Raw genomic sequence first — 25629 nt, forward strand, 5'->3', positions numbered from 1 at the left:
CACCTTCCGCCTCTGCTCCTCCTCCTCCCGCATCTTCAGCTGCAGCTTGCGCACCATGACTTGGCGCTTCCACTCGGGGATGGGCCGGCCCTGCTCGTCGTGCGTGGGGATGAGCGCCTCCACGTCGAGCTGCACGCCCGGCGCAGGGGTGGCAGGCGGCGCCGGCGCCACGCTGCCGTTGAGCAGTGGCTGGGACCCCGCGGCCGGCGGGGTGGGGCTCCGGGCCCGTGACGGTGCCGGCGAGGCCGGCGGCAGCGGCGAGTCGGGCTGCGGGGGAGAAGCGGCGGGGCTGAGTGCCGGGTGGGCGGGGTCGAGGAGCTGGGGCGTCTGTCGCATCGCCTACCTGGGAGGCCGGCTGCCCACTGCCCGAGAACACCGTGGTCAGCCCCTTGCTCTGCGGCGTCGGCTTCAGACTCTTGCCTGCCTTGATCTCAGCCAGTAGCTCTGAGTTGTCGCCCGTCGGGGACATCATGTTGAAAGACTTGGTGCCTGCGCGGAGGCAGGAGAGGAGACGCTGGCCTGGTGTGAGGCCCGCGTCCCCGCCACCCGCTACCTGCTCTCTGCTGCCCCCTTCCCCAAGTCAGCACAGGCCGGGGTCTTCCCTTGGGCTCAGAGGGCAGCTCTCCAGGTCCCGGGTCCCGCAGGCAGCTCTCTGGGACCCCAGAGGCGGGTCCTCAGCTGGCAGCCCGCTCAGCCCCTCCATCCTCCCGACCCTACTCACGGGGTGTGGAGCCCCCGCCTGGAGGCCCCTGGGAGTTCATGATAGCTCCTGGGCCGGCCCTGGGGCCTCTAGCATATATCTCTGCCCAGCGCACTGAGTGCCGAGCTCCAGAACACTACCTGGGGCCAGCCACCCGACCTTTGTCCCGGCTTCCCCGGCCCGGCCCCGCCAGGGTGGAGCCTCCCTCTGGCCATCTCTCTGCACCAGCAAACCCCAGCGACCCTTGGACTGAGTCACCTGGGGCTTCCATGGCTATAGACTCGGGACCCTGGATGCCAGAAGCCAGCTGGCCCCCTTCCCCCCCCACACCCACAGACAGACACACGCGCAGACGCACTGGTTGCAAGCCCAGACGGAGCACACTTATGGCAAAGCGCAGCGCAGCTCTGGTGGACCCGGGAAAGCCGAGACCTTACTAAGGATATAGGGTCGGGGCACTCAGGACGAGGGGCCAGGCGGACGACATGCAAATGCGCGGCGCGGAGTTTGCATTTTCCGACGAGGCCGGCGGAGGTGAATGGAGTTGGGGGAGGGTTGTCTTTAGAGACTGAGGAAGGGGTCAGGGCTGGGTGAGGGGGAAAAAGGGGGCCAACAGCTTCTGGGTTCCCCGGGCTGGGGATCCCAGAGCGCGGTAGTGGGAAGGGAGAAAGGGAAAAGTGCCGGTGGGCGCCGGCTGCGGGCTCATTTCTTTAGGCAAAACCGTCTGCCCGGCACAGAATGCGGGTAGAACCTGTAGTGTCCAGGACCCCTCGCCTGCCGGCCCCTGGTCCCGTCCTTTCCTCAAGACCCCAGCCCGTCAGCCTGGCTTTTCCTGAGCGTGCCCTGTGCCCCGCCCCCGCGCCTCAGCCAGGAGCCGCGCACGCAGCTACTCACTCTTCCTGTGTCTCAGCACTCTCACTTCTAGGGGCCGACAGGAGAGAAGTGACAGCGAAGTTAGGAGAGGGAGGGGGCTGGGGTGAGGCTAGGACATCACAGAGAGCAAGAGAGGGCCAGGGAGGACAGGAGGAGGGGAGATGCGCGGGGGCAGGCGGGGCGGGGTGGTGGTGGTGAGAGGAGGAACTTTCCGGTCCGTCTGACCCTGGCTTAGGCTGCTCTGGGGCTCCACAAGGGTGGTCCGCTCAGTTCCCAGCTTTGTTGGTGCCCCTGAGGGCTGGGATGGGCTGCCATTGGCCCTGGCCCCCCTAGCAAGGGCCTCAATCTTGGCATTGGGATGGGATAGGGCACCCAGCCCAGGCTCTGCTGCGAAGGGGTGTCTGGAGAAGCCCAGAGTCTATTTTTCTTCTGTTCCTAGTTTCAGCCTTGCTCCAGGCTGCCAAGAGAAGGCACTGACCTCAAAGCTGGGGGCCTTTCTGGACGCTCAGCTGACGGTGGACATGCTACCATGGGCTGTGGTCTGCAGGGGCTGCGGCTCCATAGGTACCCCAAGGAGCCCAGGCTGGCCCTACCCTGGACGCTACTGCAGCCTCCCATCCCTAGCCAGGGAGATGAAGCTTTGGATGCTGCCACTGAGCATGGTCCCCGAACCGAGTGGCTGCGTGAGGAGAGCAGCTCGGCCACCCCCGCCGGGCTGGAATGGAAGCATCAGCACCCAGATACCACCTCCTGGGCCTTCCAGGAGCCCCGGCGTGCGGGAGACTGTCCCGCATTTCAGAAGAGAAGCCCAGGAATCCCGGTCACCAGTCTGGCTCTTAAAAAGGATGCTCGGGGATTCAGCAGGAGGGGGAGGGCAGCGCACGGTGGGTCACTGGCCTTGACCCTATAGCCAGGCCTGGGGCCGTCGCTAGCTTGGGAGAACAAGGGAAAGCAGCCAGGAGTGGAAGAGTGACTCAGGATAGATGTGGGGCAGGAAGAAGGTTGGCCAGCAACCCTGCCTCCTTGAAGCTAATTCTACTTCTCTGAGTTTCCCTCTAGCACCACCAGCTCATCAGAAACAGCAGCCAACAGAGCTGGGAGGCCTTCCCTACTGGGTGGAAGGCAGGGCCAGAGAGGGAAGGGGACTTGCCCCAGGTCACACAGCCTTGTCCTGCTCTGGCAGGACCTAAAGCAACCCCAAGCCTCCCCTTAGGGTCAAGTCCTCATTGGGGTGGGGCTGCAGAAAGATCAAAGAGCAAAAGAGGAAGCACCAGGGCAGTGGCAGCTGTCCGGGGCGGTGGCGGGGGCGGGGGGGGGGGGGGGAGGGGGTCTTGGTTTCCCTCCCCCTTCAGGGATAGCGCCGCCCCCCATCCCTCAACCCGCCCCTACTCACTGCCAGTAGACGAGGAGGAGCGACGCTGCCCGCAGCCAGGGCCAGAGCCCTCGAAGGGCAGAGGAGGAGCGGGCGGCGGCGAGCTCAGGGCCTCGGGCAGGGGCGGCGGCGGCGGGGGCGGCGGGGGCAGCTCCCTGGACGTCTTGGGGTCCGCGCCGCAGCCGTTGTGCACGTGGTTCCCGGGGAGCAGCGCCGCCTGCGGGGGAGCGGAGGGGCCAGCGAGTGAGACGCGGGCGGCCCGGCCGGGTCCCGGGCGGCCGGCGGGTGCGGGCTGGCGGGCACGCACCTCCTCGCTGTGCGCCATGCCCGGGCGCGCGGCCAGCGGCTCCCCGGGGTAGCGGCCCAGCTGGCGGTAGTAGTCCCCCGTGCTGGGCTGCTTGCTGAAGGCGCGGGGCTTGCGGCTGGAGTCCTGCCTCCGCAGCCCGTTGCGGCCGTCGCGGGAGCTCAGCTGCGGGAAGACAGCGGGCGAAGTGAGCTTCGGACACTTGTCCCTTCCGCCTCCCACATCCCTCTCCCCGCCTCCCCAACTCTTAACCTTCCGGGGGCTCGTGGCCAGCCGCGGTCCCAGACCCTCCTGTTCTCAGAGCGGGGATGGGGCGAGGGTCCTGCGGGCCTCGGTGAAAGGGCACTCTCGGTCGGCCCCACAGGGAGGGGCTCTGGGCGCGGGCCAAGGGGCGCAGGGGCCCCCACTGTGGCTAGAAGGGGCGGGCCGAGGGGCGGGGTGGCCCAGCCCAAACGCCAGGGGGAGCTGGAGAAGGGGTAGCTCCCAGCTTAGTCAGCGCTAAGGCCTCAGCCGTACCCCACTCCCGGCGACCAGACGGTCCCACGCGAAACCAAGGCTTCGCGCAACCCTCCTTTGCGGGAGTTCCGCCCCGAGGAAGTCCACTGCTTGCCCAGGGCCCTCAGCCGCCCGGCCCCGGCCTGGGGCTGCTCCTACCTGCGACCGTGCCGGTGGCCCCCGCTGTGCACCTGGCAGCGGGGGCGGCATGGACTCGACACCTGCGCTATCTGATCCTTCCTCTCAGGTTACAGCCCAGCCCGCCCGCCCGCGCCTATGAGCGCCTGAGAGCTCTGTCGGCCTGACATCACCCAGGGCCTGCCAATCCCGGGCCGAAACCCCCAGCAGCCGGGAATGCCACGGGGGCGCCCACTGCTCCGCCAACACCTGGCTGCTGCGCCGCGCCTACCCCACAGGCCAGATGTGGCCCCACCCCCCTGCGCCTCTCTCCCTCCGTTCTGGGCTGAGCACCCCAGGCTTCATCCCCCCACTCACTCCCTCCATCCGCCAGAGACAGAATTTGGGCCTCACCACGGGCAGTGGAGCCCCCCACGTCTGGCCCCCCGGGTTCCGGGTCACGCCCCCGCCCTTTCCCTCCCGCATCTGGAAACCATCGCCGGCTGCGTAAGGGACACCGACACCCGCGCCCAAGCCTCGGGTTTCAGGGGCGGCAGGCCGGGCTCGGGTGACAGCGCGGGCAGCCCACTCCGTCGCATCTGCCCCCCACTAAGCCCAGCCCGGGAAGAAAGACAGGAGGCGCAAGGGCCAAAGGCCAAGTCACCTGGCAGGGGCTGTCCCCTGCCCCACCCCCAGTCCGAGCGTCCCCACGGTGGCCCCGGACCCTCCAAGCCCCACCCGGCCGGGCTCACGTTGCAAGGAAACGCGACACCGCGGGATTTGTTTTCTGGGCCAGCCTACCCCCTCGGCGCCCCCTGCATCCCCGAGGCGCAGACGCCGCGACCCTGCTCCTGCCCGCGGTCCGGAAAAAGCCGGGGAGTGGGGCGGGGGGGCGCGGGGCACACAAAGGGCCCTTGTGGAGCGGCCCAGCGCCTGCCGCCGGGCACGCACACAACGGGAGAGGCACGGCACCTCGCAGTCCTGGCGTTCTGGCTCAGGGGAGGGGCCGCCTGTCCTGTGGCTTGGGGCAGGGCCCACACGCCTGGCCTGCAAAGTCCGCTGGCCCTAGGCCCCCTGCAGGCCTCTCCTGGGCCGCCTTCACTTTCTGGAGATGAAAGAGGAACCCACTGAGAGCCTGGTCTGAGGTAGCAAGAAGACTTGCAGTGGAGCTGTGTCCTCCCCTTCCCCCAGCCGGTGGCCCTGCGATGTGGGTCACCTGTGGGAACTGTTTACTGAGCTTGGCCCTGGAGCAGCTTGCCTTGGGCTCGAGAGAGAACTACAAAGTCAGGGTTCCCACAGGACCCTAGGGGGGCTCTATCTGAGTTCCCACAGGACCCTAGGGGGGCTCTATCCCACACTCAGCCACCTGGGGCCTCAGGCTGCCCTCCCCTGCGGCCTCAGACCAGCCTCCCTCTGTCCTCTTGACTAGAACCCCAGGGCTTCCTCTGGGCCTCCTTGCCCAGGACTCTCAGAGCTGTGCAGACCAGCCCTCTGCCCCCTCCCCTGCTCCAAAGCCTCGGCCAGGAACCCACAGGTCCTGCATCCGGGCACCCCACACTCAAAGTGCCCGCACCGGATTCGGCCCCTTCTTACAAGCCTGCTTCTCCCCAGGGCGCCCATCTCAGGACTGGCTTGTCTACCCACCTGGGAGCTGAAGCCCCAAACTGGGGAGCCAGCCTCCATGTTACCCCCGCGTCCAGCCCCCAATGCTGAGAGGGTGCTGAGCCCTGCGGGTGCCCCCTCCCCTGGCCTCCACCCTCCTCCCAGCCCTCACCTTCACACTGCCTGCATCTCCCACCCGAAGACACTCCCTTGGGACCCTTTCTCCACCTGAGCCCGGAGCTGGGCACGAGTACGCCTGTGGAGATGCAGTTTGCACATATGCTCTGCCGATTCCATGAGCTCCCTGCCACTCTGTGCAAGAGGTGGTGAGGACCCAGCTCCCGGGGAGGCATGGCTATCTGGGTATATGTTCCTTCCCCCCGCCCTGCCCCCCAAGTCCCCAAAGGGTGCTGGCTTTGTTTTCCTCATCTCTCTGTCCCCAGTGCTCAGCCCTGAGTCGCCATGGGGCTGACCGGAAGCTTTGACTCCTGAACAGGCCATTGGACCAGGGACCACCTCCCCCCGCCCCCGCCGCCCGCCCTGTACCCACGAGCCGGGCCACCTGCTGGCCTCTGCTGCCCCCCCCCCCATCAGCCCACTCCCGGGGCCGGAGGGCAGGCAGGTTGGTGAGGGTTCACTACCTCCTTCTTGAAGGCCTCGGTCTCCACATGGCGGAGTTTGTTCTTCGTCTGCATGTAGATGTCAGCTGCTTGTAGCCCCGCGGGGGGCTTGGGAGCTGGGTAGCCTGGCGGGGGTGGGGGCATCTGGGTGCCTGGGGGTGAGAATGGTGGAGGGAAGCTAGGTGGTGGCGGTGGTGCTTTGGGTCTCTCCATCCTGCTCCGGGGCAGGCCCGGCTCTGGGCTCAGCATGTCCATGTAGCTCTGTATGTCTGCAGCTCTCGTGCTGGGAAGCCCTGGGACAGAGGGAAGGCTGGGTTTGGGAGTTTGCAAAGAGGCTGCCCCCAGGCCCAAGGCCCCCTCCTGCCCGGAAAAAACCTTCCACGGGAGTAGGCAGGCTCCGGGTGCAGACTGACACGGCCCCACCGTGGGCCCCGCAGGGCCGGGCCCACCCTCGCCCTGGCCCTGCCCACTTGCAGCCTTGCACTCGTTGGGGAAAGGCCTGTGCTCAGGTTTGAGCGGAACTGGCAGGGGGCCGCGGGCTCCAAGACAGGGCTGCGGAGCACAGCCACCTGGAGCGTGGAGGGGTGGCTCCTCGGGGCAGATGTGGCCGGGCAGGCGGCGCGGGTACCGACGGCCACACCGCATCTTTGCAGGGGCCCAGCAGCTCTGCAGGCCGCCACCTGGCGGCGTAAAGCAGGCATCGCAGGTGGACAGACACCTAAGCTCAGGGCGTGGTCAGCATGTGTGAACATGTGTGCCTGGCTTCTGCCTGAGTGTGCATTCGTGTATGTTCCTGAATGTGTGTACGTGCTTCTTTGTACTTATTTTTATTTTTTTTGCGGTACGCGGGCCTCTCCCTGCCATGGCCTCTCCCGTTGCGGAGCACAGGCTCCGGATGCGCAGGTCCAGCGGCCATGGCTCACGGGCCTAGCTGCTCCGCGGCATGTGGGATCCTCCCGGACCGGGGCATGAACTCGTGTCCCCTGCATCGGCAGGCGGACTCTCAACCACTGCGCCACCAGGGAAGCCCTTCTTTGTACTTGTGAATGTGTTCGCATTGGTCTGTGGACCTGGGGTGCATGAGTGCGCACATGGAGCGTAGGTGTCTGTATGGTTCTGTACATGTGGTTGTGCATTCATACCTGTATGTTGTGTGTACACATGTGTAGGTGTGCACTCTTGAGTGTGGGCAGGTGTGTGTAGTGTCTGGGGAACATTTCGTGTGTGTGTGTGAGGATGCTGAACTGCGTGTGGGCTGCACGCGGCTTTTGTTGGCGGGAGGGTACCTGTGAATGTACAGGCATGTCTGTGATGGACACCCACAAGCCTGAGTGTCACCTGTCCTCCACAGAACCAGCCCTCCTGGTGACCTGGGCAGCCTCCAGTGTCAGCTGCGGGCAGAGTGGGCTCAGGGATGGTCCTCAGGGCGCAGTGGTCTGGCTCCAGTTGGCTCTCCCTCCCCCCTCTCCCCAGGCCCACTCACCACGCGGGGGGCGCCGGCCCTTGATGCTGGAGTGGCTGGAGGAGCAGGACCCGTAGTTGGACAGGGTGCTGGCCGGCGAGCTGAGGTCAAAGTTCGGTGGCTGGACAGACGTGGTGGTGTTGGGTGAGGACATGCCCGAGTCAGGCTGCTTGGTCTCCAGGTCAGCGGATGGATCCCGTGACAGCACACGGTGCTCCACGCTCTGAGCGGGAGAGGGGGCTGTGAGGGCAACCCCGCTCCAAAGACCAGCACACCCTGGGCCAGGGTCCTGCTCGGGCACACCCTCGCTGTGTGACTTCCCTCTCTGGGCTCCCTTCCCCATCATCTCTCAGGTTCTTCCCAGGCTAAGATTCAAACCCAGCCCCGCAGCGGCAGGACCACAGATTCCTGGGAAACTCCCAGCCCTGGCTGGTCTCTGCTCAGGGGGGTTGAGAGGCTCTGCTCAGAAGAGAGAGAGGGCGCTGGGCTGGACCCCAAGCGAGGGCGGCCACAGCACCAGCCTTACTCCTTTCCCATCAATGGGCAGAGGGCCAGGCTCCAGCATGGCGAGGAGGCACCGGCGCTGCTGCAGCGGGTGGGAGCATTTGCAGTAGCTGGGGATAGGGGAGGGGTGCACGGCACCTCCAACTTGCAGGAAAGACTGAACTCCCGACCTGGCCAGCAACCACCCTGTCTCTCCTTGCCGGAGAGACGGCAAGGAATCCCAACATGAGCCTAGCCCCTGTCTCCTGATGGGGCCTTTGGGGAAAGGATGGGGCCTGGGGTGGCCCAGCTGAGCTGGGGAGGGGCAACCTGAGCTCAGCCATCCCCCACCACTGCCTCTCCCCTGCCCACAGGCCTGACCCTCCCTCCTGGGAGCGGGCTGGGGTGGGGGCCATGCTTACGTTGCCCATGCTGGCCCTGCTGCTGGCAAGGCTGCGGCTCGCTTGCTTGCTGCCTCCTGCCCAGGCCAGCTCCTCCCTGCCTGAGAACTGTCACAGGTCCCCCGGGAACGGGAGGCAGGCCTGGCACCAGGTAACGGCTGGTAAGCGGCCATGCTCATTGGCCCCGTAATTAGGGGCTCTGCGGGAGTGTTTGCCTTTTCTGGGCCAGTATCCTCCATGGCTTGAATCCGTCACTGCCGCAGCTGGGCCCGCCTTGTGAGGGGGCCAGGTCCTCCACACTCCACCCAGTTCGGGGGGGCCAGGCCCTGCTGCCTAACCCCTGAGACAAGGGGAGCCATAGGAGCTGGGCTTGGCGGGGGGCAGCCTGAACATGCTCTTTCCTTGGCTGGCTGAGGTGGGTACTTGCCCAGCCCTAACAGAGGTTAGGGGCAAAGGCTTTGCAGCCTGGGGGGATGGCTTCAAATTTCATCTCCTCCACTTACTAGCTACATGACCTTTCCATCACTTGTCCTTTCTGTCTGTACCTGAGTTTCTTCATCTGTTAATGGGTATAACAGTACTGCCTGCCCCGTTATGTTATAACAAAGATTTTCAAAGTTAGTGAAGTGCCAGGGCATGGTAGCCAGTAAATGCCATATGTGTCAGCTGTTAGTATTAATTCACTGTGAAGATGAACTGAGATTACATCATAAAGCACTAGGCAGGGTAGGGTACCTTACCGGGGTCAGAATTCAAGGAATGGTGCTTGTTTGCTCATTGCCTGAAGCTAAAGCCTCCATCAGGGGGCGCCAGAGGGCGCTGGGGCTCTGTGGACCACTACTTTCTCCGCATGGCCCTTTCTGGAGGGAGTTCTTCCTTGGGGCCAGATGCCATCTCTGACCCCTGGGCCTTGCTGTGCTCTGGAGTCCCCAGAACCAGGGTGCCCCCGTATGCTCGACGACAGGGCAGACAATGCTCTGGGCAGGGGGTCATCGGCCTTCTCTCCTCCAGCCTCATTCCGCAGCCCCTCTCGTGGCCAGGCTGCCCCCCTTCTGAAGATGCCTGTGAAGCCAGCCCTCTTTCCTCCCTCCTGCGCCAAAGCAGACGTTGCACCAGAGGAGCCAGAGCCCAGGATTGGGAGCCACCCACATCTGCGCTCAAGTCCTAGTGGGTTCCTTCATGGCTTTGTAACCATAATAAAATAATTTGAAAACACTAACACAGGTTTTCAATTATGAAGTAGCCACGCAGTGAGCAAACATACAGAGTAGTGGTGAAGAGAGGTAGCTCCAGGCCCGGACACCAGGGCTCCACCATTTAATGATTGGGTCTCCCCAAGACTCAGTTTACTCACCTGTGAAATGGGGATACGAGCACTCCCTACCTCAGAGTGTGGTGGTGAGAGTTAAATGAGCTAGTTAATACCTGTGGGCAGGTGAATGCACTTTACTTTTCCCACTGGTGTGTAAGTGTCGTTGTTTCTCCGAGCCTTGGTTCTCATCAGGACGAGGCTGGTCCTCCTTCCCTCGATATTTCTGCCTGCACACCCTCACTCCCCAATGGTCAGTGGTTCTGGCCTGAGAGGTCACGTGGGGTAGTGGTCTAGGGCACTTACTCCTGTGACCCCGGGCAAGGGGCTTCACTTCCCTGAACCTCAGCTTCCTCCGTGGTAAAAAGGGTAACAACACCTACCCCTGCGGGGAGGTGGGGGCAAGCTGTGGGGGGAATGCAGTAACGCGGGGGAGCAGCGCCCGGGGCGTACCAGGTTCTCCACGGTGCGCAGGTAGCGGGTGCAGTGGCTGTGGCCGTTGTAGTCCGCGAGGTCGGCGGCCGTGTACCCGTCGCGGTCGCGGACGTCCAGCTCCGCGCCGTTCACTACCAGGATCTGGCAGCACTGCAGGGGCGCGCAGTGAGGACCCCCGGCCGACAGCCGGGACCCCGGCGCCTGGGCAGCGCTGTGCTGAGAGCGCGGCGCCAGCAGAGGGCGCCCGCCCCTCCCGCGCTCGCCCGGCCTCCCGGCCACGCCCCCGGCCCGCCCTCACCTCCAGCTCCCCGTTCTCGGCGGCGTCATGCAGCGGGGTCCCGCCCCACAGGTCGGCCGAGATCTCGCCGCCGTGCAGCAGGAGCCAGCTGAGCACTTTGGCGTGACCGCGGCTCGCCGCGAAATGCATGGCCGTGGCGCCGTCCTTGTCCTGCTCCGACAGGCTTACGTCGGTGCAGCTCACCTGGGGGGGAGGGGACGGAGCACAGAGGGGCGGGGGCTGGGCGCCAGGCCCCTCTTGGCCCCGCCCCCGTCCCGTACAGGCCCCGCCTCTCCCAGGCCCCAACCCCGACCTGTCCCCGAGCTCACCAGCCACACGATGACCGGGCTGTGGCCCATCTGCGCCGCGGCGTGCAGCGGGGTCATGCCGTCGTGGGCGCTCAGGTGCGGGTCCGCGCCGCACTCCTGCACCAGGTACTGCGTCACCTCCAGGTGGCCCTCCTGGCACGCCAGGTACAGGGGCGTGGCACCGTTCTTGGTTTGGACATTCACTCCCCTGCGGAAGACGCAGCACCCACCGCGGGCTTTCAGTGCCCGTCCCCCTCCAAAGCTTTCTTCACCCCTCACCCGCTTCCGGGGAGCTCTGGAGGGCTGGGAGGGTGGGTTGGAGAAAAATCTAGTGGCTGGACCCGGCTGCCCAACTCCCTCTGGACTCAGTCTTGTGCCCGCCTCCCTGGGTGTGGGGGGGGCCCTCTGGCTTGCTCCCCGCCTCCCCCCGGCAGCCTTCTTTCTGCAATGCACATCTGACTGAGCTAGTCTCTCCCCTCAGTAAATAGCCCACCTTTTTACCAAGATCTACAGGGATGCGGTGACCTGGCCTCCCCCTACCTTTTCAGCCACACTGACCCACAGTCAGTGTGAGTCCTCACACCTGCTGTCGGACCTCTGTACCTTTGATCATGTCCCCCCTCTGTCTGGAATGCCCTTCCCGTCTCTCTTGAAGACTCGGTACAGATCCCTCCTTCATGAGGCCTGCCCTGATTTCTCCAGCAGAACAGGCCTTTCCCACCTCTGTGCCTCGTACTCTGCCCTGGGCTCACTCCATGGGCCACCTGTCATGCTCGATCATAACTTATTTTGGCCTCTGCCGCCCCCAGAAGACTGAATTCCCAGAAGGCAGAGTGGTAGTGTCACCAGGTAAAACACAGGATGCCCAGTTACGATCTGAATTTCAGATAAACAACAAATAATTTTCTAGTGTAAGTCTACCCCCAATGTGGCATGGGATGTGCATACACTAAACCATTATTCGTTGTTTATCTGAAATTAAAATTCAGTGGAATATTCTGGTTGTGGTTGTCATCAGCCTGGCAACACGACAGGTGCCGCCGTCCACTGAGCACCTCCCCTGCGCTACGACACTAGCACACAGGTCCTCACTGCATGTCCTAACTTAGGTCCTACTGTCATCCCCATTTTGCAGTGGGACAATTGAGGCCCAGGGGCTGTGACTTGCCAAAGGTCACACAGCTGGTAAGTGGCACCGGAGCACAATCCGTCTGTGTGATGCAGGCCCGGACGCACAGCAGGAACAAAGGGAGCGAGGAGAGGGATTGGGGGAAGGGCCATTCCATGTCTTCACTCCTTCAGCCTTCCCTCGGGCCTAGCTTGCAGCTGTCACTGCCCCCCATCCCTGCTCCCCAGCTCCCACAGAAGGGTCCTAACTGGGGAATCAGTCCCATGAAGTAGAGTGCTGCTGGGAAATAGGGAAGCTGTCCCTGCCACTGGCTCAGCCTCAGTTTTTCTGACTTCACAATGGGTGTGGATGCCAGGGTGCAGTTACCAGATCCAGACACTAGGTGGAGCCACAATCTAGGCCCAGGCAGAGGAGCTCGCAGCGTGTCTGGGACACAGAGGGTGCGGGGTAGGGAGTCGGAGCTGAGTCCCTCTGGGCTGGATCAGCCCTCTGGGCCCCAGGAAGCGCAGTTCTTCGTCCGACTTCATATCCTCCCACCCACCCGCCTCTCCCATCTATCTGCTCACGACCTCGATCACACGCTCCACCCCCACCACCCACGCCCTCCCTCCCTCATCTAAGTGTCAGCCGCGTGTACGGTAACGTGGGCACCAGGCCACCCACTCCTCCTCCATCTGCCCCCTCACCCACCCTCTTGTCAGCCACCCACGACTTGGCCCCTCGCTCTCACACACCCCTCGGACCCTCCCGTCTGACTTCTCCCTGTCCCTAAAACCCCATCCCTGTCCACTTGCCTGACCCCTGACCCCTGACCCCAGGCGGCTTGCAGCGCCCACCAGGCACGCAGCCCCAGCTCTCTTCGTCCTCCTGACGTGGGAACAGCCCCTCCTCAGGCACAGAGCTGCCACTTCGGGGCTGACACCGAGTCTGGGACGGTGCCCGGCTGCCTGCCAATACCCCACCCGTGTCGGGGGCGCAGTGGTGTGCCGAGCATAGCGCACAGAGGCAGACAGGGTCGCGCCCACACGCCGCACCTCAGGAACGCGCTGGCTTTCGGCCACCGGCCTCCACGCCCCGGTGCCAGCACTGCCCCCCTCCCACTTTCACAAGCTGGTGCGTCAGGAACGGCCCGTTTAATATTTCATGACCGACACTCGATGGCCTGAATTATTCACCCCGTAACCAAGGCGCAGCGAGTGCTGGGGTCCTGGGGCTTGGAGACTGGAGGGGCCACCTCCCAGGGCCCACCGGGCTGTCTCGGGGGAGGCCTGAGGCAGTGTACGCAGCTCAGGGCGCCGGATCTGCCGGCAGCCCTGTTCTCCCAGTCCACCCCGCCTGGCTGGGATCCATGACCCACGGGTGCCCAGCCAGCCTGAGGAGGTCTCAGAAGGTCTGATAAGCTGGCACAGAGCAGGAGCCAGGCAGGAGGGGGAAGCTGTGCTCACAGCCTCCTGCCAGGCCACTGGCTGACAACCCCAGCTGGCGTCCCTGGCACGGAGGGAGCGCTCAGTAACCCATACGGGAGTCACAGCTCCCGGCCTGGGAGACCCCAGAATACGGGGCAGATTCGCTGATGAGCCGGTGTGGGAAAGGGGGTCCTGGTCTTGTTCCTTTCTTCTGTGTCGACCTGGAGGCAAGAAGAATGGGCACCCTCATACGCACTGGGGTAAACTCTAAAAATATGGAGGAGGGACTTCCTTGGTGGTCCAGGGGTTAAGACTCCACGCTTCCAATGCAGGGAGTGCAGGTTCAATCCCTGGTTGGGGAACTAAGATGCCATATGCTGTGCAGCGTGGCCAAAAGATAAAAAACATTATATATATATATATATATATATATATATATATATGCACAGGAACAAAGTAAATTAATGAATTTCGTCCTTTTTTTTCTTTTTTTTTTGGCGTCACTTGTGGGATCCTAGTTTTCTTTTTTTTTTGGCGTCACTTGTGGGATCCTAGTTCCCTGACCAGGGATCGAACCTGGGCCCTGGCTGTGAAAGCGCCAAGTCCTAACCACTGGACCGCCAAGCAATTCCCAACACTAGTCTTTAAATTAATGAATTTAGATGGAGAGAGAGTGAATTTATATAGTAGTAGAGATGACGATAACGGATAACAGTGACAGTGGGTACCATCTACTGAACAAACTGCTCTGTGCCAAGCACTGGGATGCGCGAAGTACACATGGTCTCTATCTACTCCTCCTAAAGACCTTACCCGGTAGGTGTCAGAATCGTTCCCCTTTTACAGATGAGGAAACTGAGGCACAGAGGGCTAGGATCACTTGAGAGGCAGAGGGGGACCCAGTGTGAGAAGGACCTGGCGTGTGTGCCACCCACAAGTGGTGTCTTGCCTCCCATCTCTGTTCACAAAGCCGTCCACGCGTGGGGATAATGATCGTTGCTGAGACACGCTTGCAGAGCCCTCAGCAAGGCCTGGCGCCGTCGCTGTATTTTAGGATCCCTCCTCCCTGTGCCTCTGTGGGAGCACTGCTGACCTGGGGTGTCCAGGCCCCAACAAGCACGGGTCAGGCCGGGCAGCATTTCTGCTGCGGAGAGTCGCTGCCTAGAGCAGAGGGATGGGGTCTCGGGAGACCTCTGGCCTCAGGACCCGCCCGGCTCCAACCCATCCCATCGAGTTCTAGCCATAGTGACGCCATGGGTGACCGGTCCAGCCCCAGCCCCTACTCTTGGCCCTGGCCTCCACCCACCACCCCAACTCTGTGGCTCACTGTGCAGGGCCCCGGGGCATTCTCTAGCACCACACCCCCCCAGCCTCAGTTTCCACATATGGCAAATGGGCATCACAACTGTTGCCTCTCCAAGCCTCTTGTGAGAGACAGAAGAGGAATCTTTGAAAATTGCAAGGTTCCTCCCAGGGAAAGCAGGGCTTGGCTTCCTGGTACCGCTGCCACAGCCTGACCCGCCAGCCCCCTCACCCATCCCTTGGGCCTCAACACCGTCACCTCCACGCTACCGGCCTCGAGACTGACGTGGCCACGCCCTAACAGGCGCCCCTCACCCCACCGAACACCTGCTCCTCTTGGCTATGGACAAGCACACACCAGGCCTTCTCAGCCTCCCTTGATGGGCCCTCGACCCTTGCCCAATCTCCAAATGTTGGGGTGCCCCAGGACCTCCTTTCTAAACACACTCTGCCCCTGGTGAGGTCATCTACTTCCCAGGGTTATAGGTCACCTGTTCCCAATGCCGCTCACCCCCCAGCTTGGACCTGGAGTACCTGCGGCCCCTACATCAGCTCACAGCTCACTCATCCATCTGTGCATTGGGCAGCTTCTTGAATTTTACTTGCCTTTTTTTTTTTTAATTAAAAAAACTTTTTTGGGCTTCCCTGGTGGCGCAGTGGTTGAGAGTCCGCCTACCAATGCAGGGGACACGGGTTCATGCCCCAGTTCGGAAAGATCCCACATGCCGCGGAGCGGCTGGGCCCGCGAGCCATGGCCGCTGAGCCTGTGTGTCCGGAGCCTGTGCTCTGCAACGGGAGAGGCCACAACAGTGCGAGGCCCGCGTACCGCAAAAAAAAAAAAACAAAAAAAACTTTTTGGCCATGCCACCCAGCTTTCGGGGTCTTAGTTCCCCGACCAGGGATCGACCTGCGCCCTTGGCAGTGAAAGCAAGGCGTCCTAACCACTGGACCGCCAGGGAATTTCCCCTTTACCTGCCTTTACATGGAGCAAATCTCTCCACACTCTCCCTCAAACTACCTTCCCCCCTTACTGTCCCCATTTCAGTAAAGGACACCAGGCCACCCTCCCTTGAGTCCAAGCTCTAGGAGTCTTTGGCAACACTTGACCCTTGAGTTCTTTACAAGTCTGCGTCTCCCTAGCAAACATCACATAATGATACTTTTCTTCCTCTTGGGAACAAAGATGATATGGACAAGCTGTAACTATTAAGCAAGTCACCCTGATGACACAAAAGAAACATGGAATGCTTGTAAGGGTTTGATAGAAATCTCCGTGCAAGATTGGTGCCACCTTACTGTGACCGTTGCCACGAGGAACAAGGAGTGATCTGCCCACAGAAGCAGACTCCGGTCAAAGAACAGCATTTCCAGTGGCCCTCCCCACTGGCAATCATTTCTGCCCCAAGGGAGGTCTGGTAGGGGATGATCTCCACAAGGATTAGATCTGGCTGTGAGGTAAGTCCGCTCTGAACAAAGACTCGGAGCCTTTGGCGGTTCTACCTCCCTTATCCTCTAATCACGCCTCCTGACTTATTTGAAATGAACCCAAATGAGGCCTGGCCCAGTGAAGCAATGCAGCCCTGATTTGAGGAAGATTCTAGAACAGCCAGCTTTACACCCAATCCATCAGCCAGCCTGGAATATCCCCAGAAGCCTTCACTCTGGTCTGCAATTCTCCCAACCTTCCAGGCCCTCCTGGCTCGCGATGAAGCCAAGCGGGATCCCCCCTCAGGCCTCTGCCCCGGCCAGTTCCACCTGCAACGCTCCCAGGCCAGGTCTTGGCATGGCTGGTCCTCTCCCATTCAGCTCTCACCTCCTCAGTGGGGCCTTCCTGGACCCCCTCAATTTAAAGAAACCCCCCAACCACTTCCTACGAATACCCCGTTTCACTTCATAGCACTTGTCCCCTTTGAATTGCCTTGGCACTTTTTTTATGCATTCCAGGGACACATATCATGAGGCTGCCACACGCCAGGGCGGGGCAGAGCTTGAAAACAGTGGAGACCTGCCCTCTCAAGCTTGGTTCCACCAGGGCTGCCGGACACACCCCGACACACTGGAAAATAAGCAAGAACGTCTCTGCGTGTACACGTGCCCTTGACCTGGCTCCTTCTTTGCCCCTGGGAGCCCCCCAAGTTGTCTCCATGAAGTCGTGAGGACTCACTACATCCCTAACGCTAGCGGGGCTGGGCACTTAGGGTACACGTGGATGCTAATTGTTGACTGGATAAATGTGGGAGTGAGTGAGATGGGCAGCCAGGCCCAGAGCTCTGTGATGCCTCCTCGCACGTGGCCTCAGCTGGTCCGTTTGCCAGACGGGCCCTGGGAGGCCCAGAAGGGAGTTCCGTCTGAGGTCACGGGCAGTGAGCTGCTTGCAGGGCCGGACAAGACCCAGGGATCCCAGACTCCTCAGTCCTTCAGTGAGTATTTACTGAGTATCAGGCACTGGGCATACAGGATGTGGAAGAAGAAGAGATGTTCTCATTGCCCGGGGAGACAGACGGTAAGAGGATGTGCTGAGATGCACAGAAAGTAATGCCAGGTAACGAGGAGGGTGCGGTGTGGGGGAAAGGAGGCGGGAGAGGAAGCCTGGGAGGGAGGGCGTGTGTCTTCCTGGGGCAGGTGCTGATCTGAAGGAGGCCTGGGGCCGGCCTTACTGAGAAGCAGAGATGGAGCAAAGCCTTGAAGGGGAGGAGGGAGCGGCTGTGGGCTCTCTGGGGAAAAGAGTGAGGCAGTGGGAATGGCCTGTACAAAGGCCAAAGGTCGGAGGGCAGGAGCAACAGGAAGCCCAGGAGGTAGCATAGAGGAGGTGGAGGTCAGGTACGGGGCTGCCAGAGCGAGGAGGGCCTCTGGGCTGCTGTGAGGAAGCAGCTTTCCCTGTCCGTGAGAAAGAAGCCTGTGGCCGGTCTGGGGATCTGACTTGTGGTCTCCAAGGTGGGCACAGCCAGACAGGAAGCGGGCAGGGGGAGGGCAGAGAGGCCAGCTGGGGCCCCAGTGACATGACAGGCTTGGACCAGGAGTTACCGGTGGAGGTGAAGGCTGTCCCCACTGAGAGGGGCTTCTCATGACTCCACCAGGCCCCTCCTTTGTCAGAGCCTCCACCTGGGTTAGGGTCCCCAGTGTGCCAGTGTGGCTCCCCCCAGGCCCTGCTGCCCAGAACACCAACAAGTGCCCGGCAGGGAAGGGCAGCCCCAGGCCCAGGCCTTCTAAGGGGGAGCTGAGCCATAGGCCTGGGGCTCCCTAATAGGTGAGCAGCTAAGGTTTCCTGTTCAAGGCAGGGGCTGCCTGAACCCTTCCAGCTGGACGGGGCCCCAGGAGGAGCCAGGCTCCATGAAGCTTGGCAGTAAGGAAGGAAAAGGGGGCCACCCAGGTGAACTTGAAAAGGCCCTCAGAGGTGAGCGCCTGGCCCAGGAATGGGAGACAGACCCAGAGAGGAGGTGCAGTTTGGCCAAGGCCACACAGGGAGCTGGTGGGACCCCGGGTGGTCAGTTAGCCTCTCGGAGACACCATTTCTGTATCTGCAGCACCGTGAGGCAGGGACATTTGTCTGTTTGGTTCACCGATGTATCCCTGACACTTGGAATATTGCCTGGCCCAGAGCAGGTGCTCAAGAAACATTAGTTAGATGAGTCAATCTGTAAAACGGGCTGATTACAGAGCTACTGCCTAGTAGCAGGTGAGGCTCAGACTACTGCTTGGTGTCAGACCCCTAGGAGGCATTCAGCAGGTGGGAGCTGGTCCGAAACCTTTGCGCAGACTGGTTTTCCAGCTCTCCATGACTGGTAGACCACGGTGGGCCCTGCCCCCAGCCCTCCCCAGCCTCAGTGCTCAGGCCTAAGGGTCCCAGCTGAGCCCAGGGCTCCCCTCTGCTTACTGAGGCCCCCAGCAAGCACATGGTCGAGGCGTGAGATGGTTCCTGGGCCCCAGGACCCTGCTGGCAGGATGGTCAGGAGCTCTGAGGGCTACCTGCTCCTGTCCCTTCTGAGCCCCAAATGGGGACGTGGACTCGTGGCTCTGCTCCACCAGCCACTAATGTCCCTGGCCAGGAGGGCTGACCCTCCTGACTCTACCTCCCTCAGACCCAGGGCCTGAAACAGCCCCAGCCCAGTTCCTGCCAGCCCCGTGCCTCTAGCTGAAGGACTCTTTTCCCCAGGGGGCTCAGAGGGAGGGTCCCATGGGGCAGCAGCCCCTGAGGTCACGGTGGCAATTCCTCTGCCTCTGGGAAGACTTGCCCAGTGGACTGGGAGAGACTGGAGGAGGGGTGAGTGGGTACAGGCCGTTCCTGCAGTCCTTTCTAATTCCCCAAGGTGCAGCCCAGCATTAGCTGGGCCCTCCCCCGAGGCCACCCAGCCCTCCTGCGCCTCTGTAGCTTGTCATGGCCATGGCTCATGGCTGCCCACAGCCTCCCGGGCAGGATCGGGTTTCCCAGCGGTAGGAGCTCTCCCTCCATCACCTGCCGCCAGGGAGAGCTGAGCCCTTGTGAATAATTCACAGTGTTTCACAGCAGGCCAGGGAGGCTCAGGAGAGCAGGGCAATGGAGGCCTCTAAAGCTAGGCTGCCTGGGTCCCCTGATTGCACCCTGTGGCCTGGGGCAGCCTGCACCTCTGCCCCTCCCCAGCTCCCAGCCCTGGGGTCCCCAGCCTTGGAGGGCATGAGTCTCTACTTCCGAGTTAGGGTGTGGGCACTGGCCCCCAAAGCCCCCCGCCAGCAGGCCCTACCTCAATGCCCAGCACCCCCTCCTGCCTGAGCCCAGCCTGGCAATCACACAAAAGCGCCTCCTTATCAGCCAGGTCACGCGTCGTCACTGTGGGAACGGAGCCCCAGGCCTCTTGTCCGCTTCCCTGAGATTCACGGGGGGCTGGTGGCCACAGAGTTGGTGCCAGGGCCCAATCACGGCCAGCACCACAGCCTGGCCTGGGAGCACCAGGGTCCCCCCGGCCCTGAGCCTTCGAGGGTGTCCCCAGCACAGCCAGAGCCTTCCTAAGGCTGGAACCCCAGCCCATGGAGGCTCATCCTAGGCCCCAGACTTCTCAGGGAGGAGGGGCTCAGGGGCCAGGCTGGGGCTTCACCCCTGCCCCCCACCAGCACTTCCCGGGGCGGGGCAGAGCCCCCTCAGTTCATACCATTGGAGCTAAGTTGGCATGGCCACCAGCCTGACTTCCTGGGGCCCATCATGCGTGATGGGGGAGGCCGGCGGGTGCGAGAGGATGACCACCGCCCGTCTCTCTCCTCTTAGGGCCCCAGTGTCCTCCGTGATAAGTGATAAGTGAGGGGGTGGTGTCAGAACCACCTGGGTGGGGGGTGGAGACATGCACAGGGGCAGCGCCCCAGCCCCTACCTGGGGAGTCTACGTCGAGTCTGCGACCAGACCCCCAGGGTGCTGATGGCTGCAGGTTGGGAGCCCGCACTCGAAGGTGTTTGGGGCCTCCTCCTTGAAATCCCACTGATTTTGGTGTGACCCAGACCTTAGCTTGTCCAGGAGCAGAGGGTTCACGCCAGAGTGGTGCCCAGTGGCCTCTGGCAGGGATGGCTGTGAGGAGACCCCCGGCTGGTCTCACACGAATCAAACCAGGGAACCCCTTGCTTAGCAAGAACGAGCCAGGCTCAGCCGTCCTGGTCCCGGCCTGGGGGCTTTGAGCTGCTCTGTATCCACACCAGCATGCCTGCACCCAAGGGGCTGCCAGACGCAGCCACCCTGCCAGCGGGCCACGGGGCCAGGCTGGCCTCCTGCTGCTCCCTGGTGCCCAGTGGCCGGGCAGGCGCCCTTAGGAGTGGAGCCAGGGGTAAGGACAGACCCTCCCGCCTTGTGACTGCTCTCCTCCTGAGGCTGGGTCCTCTGTCACCACTTATTTCCCAGGTACCCCCTTGAACTGACGAAGGTCACCAGGCAGAGCCCCGGTCTGTTGGGTCCCCAGGGCCACTGATGTCCCACTCCCTCAGACAGTGTCTGGGTGGCTTTCCCCCAGGACCCCTGCCTCCCTCTGGGTGTACCTGGCTCCCTCCCTCCCCCAGGACCCCGTCCCCACGACTCCCGTGCTCTTCAGTGAACCCCATTCTTCTGGACACCCCACCTCACCCTGGGCCGTGCCCAGCCCACTGCTCAGCTGCGTTCTCAGACCAGCCGCTCTCCTCGCGAGGGCCGGGGAGGTTCGGGAGCCCCATCCCCCTGGCGAGTGGGAATGAGCTGGCCGGCCACAGGAGAGGACAAGCTACCCTCTGACAGGCGGGGGCTGAGGGCCCAGGAGGCAGGGTGGGGGTCTGGCAGGGGGCGTCTCCCATCACTGCTGGGTAACTGACATGGCTCCCCCTCCTTCTTGACTGGGGGTCGAGGAGACGCTCTTCACCCCTACGTCCCACTTAGGACAGTCTTGCAGATTAGCACAGGTCAGAGCCGGAGAGCCGCCTGCTGCAGGCTGGAAGCACCCTGGAGACGAACAAGGGGTCTGCGTGCACAGCCGCTGCGGCTCGAGCGCAGCTCATACCGGGGGAGTGTCTGCTTGCAGGGCTCTGGGGCCTGTGTCTGCCCACCAGGAGGGGAGAACTTTCAGCTTCGGTGGGAGCTGTCTCTGGCCAGGCCCCTGGCCACGGGGATGGCCCAGAAGCACTAATTCCCCCGGTGTGCTGGAGGGGCACAGCCGACTACAGGCACCCCCCAGAGCCCTGGCCCGCCCCACCCAGAGGCCCCCTGAAGCGGAGGGTCCTTACTCAGGGTGGTGGCCGACGAGGAGCCTCAGGGAGGGGAAGTCTCCTTTGGCGGCGGCGTAGTGAAGAGGCAGGGCGCCTGTGTCTGTGGCCACGGTGGGGTCCCCACCGCCGTGACGCAGCAGCCAGTTCACCACCTCGGGGTGGCCAAAGCGGGCAGCCAGGTGCAGGACTGTGGCACCAGAATTGTCTCTGTCCTGTGGGAGGAGAGCCCGTTAGTCCTAAGGCCTGGTCCTGCCCCCACCCCCCGCTCGGACTGCGTCCTGCATCCCACCAGCCACTGGGGCAGTTCTGTCCTTGGGCACCTAACTGGCCCTCTTTGAAGCTCAGTCCATAGCGGCAGCACGGTGCCATCCATGCTGGGCTTTCTGAGGCCCACAGGGCACGCTGTCATCGCCCCAGCAGGAGCACCTGCCTGTCACCCAGGTGCTCAGGGGACACCTGAGGGAGCCGCTGGGCCAGGAAGAGTGGGCTGTTGGGCCCTGCTGTCAGGGGTCGGGGGAGCAGCCCCTGCGCCCAACCCCTGCCTCCTCCCTCTCTTCCTCCCCGGGTCTCACAAGGGGAGAGGCCTCCGGGTTGACGCATGTCCAATGACCCAACCTCAGTGCAGAGAACTGCCCCACGACCAGCAGACTCCCTGCTCCCAGCCCCCCCGCCCCGAACAGGCTATGTCCTTGCCGCTGGCTACTGGTGGGCAGGGCCGGGGCAGTCAGCCAGTGGTGGTACGTGTGGGATAGAGGCAGCCCCTGGGAAGGGCTTGGGCAAGACCCCTCCCAGGCACCCCAAAGGGGATGATGGTTTAGGCCCAGAAGTGTTGAATGAGCCTTCCGTGAACATCCAGGTGTGTGTGTCTCTTGCAGGAGGGGGTTGGCAAATGCTGTTTATGTGACCTGCAGGCCAAGACGGACAGACACCCAGAAGGCTGGACTCAGAGGCTGGGAGTTTGGGACAGTGGGCACCGGTTCTAGAACAGAATGAGCTCCCAGCACCAAGCACGTGGGGGGACGGAGAGGTGGGCAGGGAGCTGGGCAGGGGCTCGGGGAAGGGGGTGGGGCAGCCGTGGAGGCTGGCACGGGTTACCGGCGTCAGAGAAGGGAAGCTGCTCTGCACGCCCACCTCCGCCCCCGCCCAGAGAGAGGGCATTTGGGAACAGGTGTGGCCGAGGCAGGGGGCGCTGGAGAGACCCTGAGCTTAAGGAAGGTGAATCTCAGTAGCATGAGAACATCTGAAGCTCCTCTAAGAAATGCAGGGAAAAGAGGGGACAGAGGGAACGGGGCCCAGGGGCACGACGGGGAGGTCACAGTTAGGGGCTACGGGGTGGGGGGCAAACAGACCGGCTGTTGGGCAAGAAGAGAGGCAGGGAGGAAGTGGGGGCAGAGAAAACAGTCCAGAGGAAGCGGAGGACAATGCTGAGACTCCTCTGTGTGTGGAATGCCTGGGGAAGACCAGAGACAGGTGCAGTCTGTCCTCCTGAGACCAGGGGACAAGGCTGGCTAGAGGTGACCCAGACAGGCCCATAGTGAAGTATGCCCTGCGCCCCAGCTCTTGAGAAAGGCCCTCACTTCCCACTGGCCTTGGGGATTGTGGGTCTGAGGCTCCAGGGGGTCCTGATGGCTCTGGGCCTCTGGGTGAGGGTGGCAGTAAGGAGAGAATCACAGGCCTATGACCTGTCTCCAAGCTCCAACAGCTACGTAGGCCCCAGGAGCCTCACGTGCTATGGCCCGTACCCTAAAGCTGCTTATCTCCCTGAGCTGAGCAGGGCCCCGGATCTAGGTCATCCTCCCCCTACACACACACTTCGCCCCCAGCACCCAAGCCCGCTGGGGCAAGAGGGTGGGAGACTTGATAAGCCGGGCACAAGGCCGCCTGCTCCTTGGGCTGGGGAGGCTTCTGGTCAAGGCTGGACACCGGGATCGGGGAGGCATGCCACCTCCCAAAAGAGTGGGCAGGGACCATGTGCCAGGAACTCCTGATAACAGAGCTAGCCCGGAGATAAGGGGCCGGGCCATCTCCCAGGAAGGGTGGGATGGGAGGCCTGGCCATCCTGAGGCCAGGAGGTGGGGGGATGGGGTCTGGGCACCGCCAGGGCACAGCCAGCCAGCTCAGAGTCAGCCCTGCTTCCTCTCCTTCTGTATCCAGTTAACACAGTGGTCCTTGTAAGTGGGAAATCAGTTCTGTTCCTCCCTCCACTGGCTTTGCCCTACAACCACAGTATCGGGCAAATTCCTAACGCTAGCCTATGAGACCCTCTGGGACCTGGCCCTGCAGTTTTCTCCCTCCCTCACCCCGCTGCAAACATGCTCGCCTCCCTGCTGTCCCTGCTACAGGACAAGATGCGTCCCCCTCAGGGCTTTGTACTCCCTGCTCCTTGGGCTTGGAGTTCTCTGGTCACCACCTGGCCACTTCCCTCCCATCAGCCAAGACTCCCTTCAGAGGTCACTCCTCGGAGGAGCCTTCCCTGGCCACCTTGCCCACGCAGCTCCCGTCGCTCCCCACCACGTGGCCTAGCAGTACCTGGCGTTACGTGGTTTACTTTCTAGACTGTGTGCTTGCTGTTCACTGCCCCCGTGGACTGGCGACTCCCGGAGATCAGGGGCGCACCTGAATCCCCGGGCCTGGAACCTGCTAGATGCTCTGCGTCCAGCAGGATTCAGCAGGAGAGCTACACGTGAGGGCCTGAGCTGCCTTCTCCAGCTCAGGAGAGGCCAGGTTGGCTAACACCAGCCTGGTGGCCATTGACTGAGACCTACTGGGGTCTCAGGGCAGGAAGACTCGGGCTGGGCTGAAGCAGCTGGGAGGCCAGAAGGTGTCGATGTCCTGGGATCAGCTCAGGTCCTTGGGAGGCCCCCCCATTACCAGCCCCCACCCTCCCCTCGCCTTAGGGACACATGCACCTCAGCCTGGGGTGGGCTGTAGGATTTTGTGCAAACCGCCCCCACCCCACCCCGGCCCCCTGCCACTTCCCAGACCTGATCCTGGAGGACATGGGCTTCTGACTCCAGGCCCTTTGTCCCCCTCCCCTGCCCACTCTCCAGGACTCCCTGGATCACTGTGTTTCCCCCACCCCCCAGCTGAGCCCCATTCCATTCTGGTTTCCTATCAGCCAGATGCTCTTCTAGGCAGTGGCCAGGGCTTGCCAGGGCATCTGCCCGGGTACTCTCAACCCGGGGAGCCCACCCCGCCCCAAGCCCTCTGGAGGGAGCTCCCAAGCCCACCCCCCCTTAAGACCCGAGGGCTCCAGAGCAGAACTCTCTCCTGGGGAGGAAGCCCCCCCGGGTGCCCCGTGCGCGGCGCGGACTCACCTGCACTCTGCAGCCGCCCTGAGAGAGAAGCCACATCAGGCAGCTGAGGTGGCCGGTGGCGGCCGCGTCGTGGGCCGGCGTGGCGCCGTTGCGCGCGCTGGCCGCGGCGGGCAGACCGGCCTCCTCCACCAGGAAGCGCAGACAGTGCAGCTTGCCGGCGCGGGCCGCGTGGTGCACTGGCAGCGCGTCCAGCGGGTCGCGCAGCGAGGGCCCCAGCAGGCGGGCGGCGTGCAGGGACCTCAGCACGTCCAGGTCGCCCTGGCGCGCCGCCTGAAGCGTCTGCTCCAGGGCCATGGTGCCGCCCGCGGCGCCGCGACCCGGGGCTCAGCGCGGCTCCCGGGGCGCCATGCGTCTGTCCTCGGGCACCGGGAGAGCCCGCGGCGCGACCGTCGGGGCCTGCGAGTGGGGAGGCGGAGCGGCTGCCGGCCCGGCCTCGGCCCCGCGCTGCCTCGCCCGCTCCGCTCCGCCTCCGCCGAGCTCTGGGGCTGGGGGCCCCCGCGGCGCCCAGCCTAAGCCTCGGGCCCGCCCCCCGCGCCGCCTCCTCCCGGCCCCGCCCGCCGCGGTCCGAGTCCCCCGCCCGCCCGCCAGCCGCAGCAGCGCCGAGGGCCGGACTCCGGTGACAGAGGCGGTGCGCCCAGGGACTTCTCTCCATATTTACCTCCGGTCGAAAAGCAGACCCCGGGACTTCCCTTGGTCGTCCAGTGGTCAAGAATCCGCGCTCCCAATGCATGGGGCGCGGGTTCGATCCCTACTCGGAGAACTAAGATCCCACAGGCCGCGCCGTGGAGCCAAAATATTAAAAAAAAAAAAGCAGACCCCGGTGATCAGAGCCGTCCAGGCGCTGGCGGGCAGAGCCCCCAGACGAACAGATTCATCCACCCAGTGCCAGTTCCTAGGCGCTGGCGGACACGAGCCAGCAAACGATGACCGCAGTCCCAGAGAGTGACAAGTGTGATCAGAGCAGGAAAACGGGGACTTAGTAAGTTATAGGGGCTACGTGGGCAGTCGGGGAAAGGGGAGGTGCGGTGGG

The 25629-nt window shown here is 63.1% G+C and overlaps 1 protein-coding gene across 3 annotated transcripts in view; it reads right to left on the reverse strand.

Moving 5' to 3' along the window:
* The window catches only part of ESPN (espin), a 31781-nt gene extending 6701 nt beyond the window's left edge, over positions 1 to 25080 (reverse strand). The window contains exons 1-12 of one of the 3 annotated variants that reach the window (XM_029229587.1): positions 24600 to 25080; positions 21301 to 21494; positions 10780 to 10966; positions 10472 to 10654; positions 10192 to 10323; positions 7567 to 7768; positions 6105 to 6376; positions 3253 to 3414; positions 2967 to 3162; positions 1595 to 1621; positions 344 to 489; positions 4 to 267 (exon numbers count right to left, since the gene is read on the reverse strand). In XM_029229587.1, the coding sequence (XP_029085420.1) occupies positions 4 to 267; positions 344 to 489; positions 1595 to 1621; positions 2967 to 3162; positions 3253 to 3414; positions 6105 to 6376; positions 7567 to 7768; positions 10192 to 10323; positions 10472 to 10654; positions 10780 to 10966; positions 21301 to 21494; positions 24600 to 24893 (2259 nt within the window). In that variant the 5' untranslated portion in view covers positions 24894 to 25080. Of the gene's footprint in view, positions 1 to 3; positions 268 to 343; positions 490 to 1594; positions 1622 to 2966; positions 3415 to 6104; positions 6377 to 7566; positions 7769 to 10191; positions 10324 to 10471; positions 10655 to 10779; positions 10967 to 21300; positions 21495 to 24599 lie in introns of all 3 variants that reach the window. The other 2 variants (XM_029229588.1, XM_029229586.1) reach the window with 2 other exon arrangements.
* Between the last annotated feature and the right edge of the window lie 549 nt (positions 25081 to 25629).

The sequence above is a fragment of the Monodon monoceros genome, unplaced genomic scaffold (genome assembly GCF_005190385.1).
Source record: "Monodon monoceros isolate NGI ecotype Baffin Bay Population unplaced genomic scaffold, NGI_Narwhal_1 Super_Scaffold_18, whole genome shotgun sequence".
Taxonomy (NCBI): Eukaryota; Metazoa; Chordata; class Mammalia; order Artiodactyla; family Monodontidae; genus Monodon; species Monodon monoceros.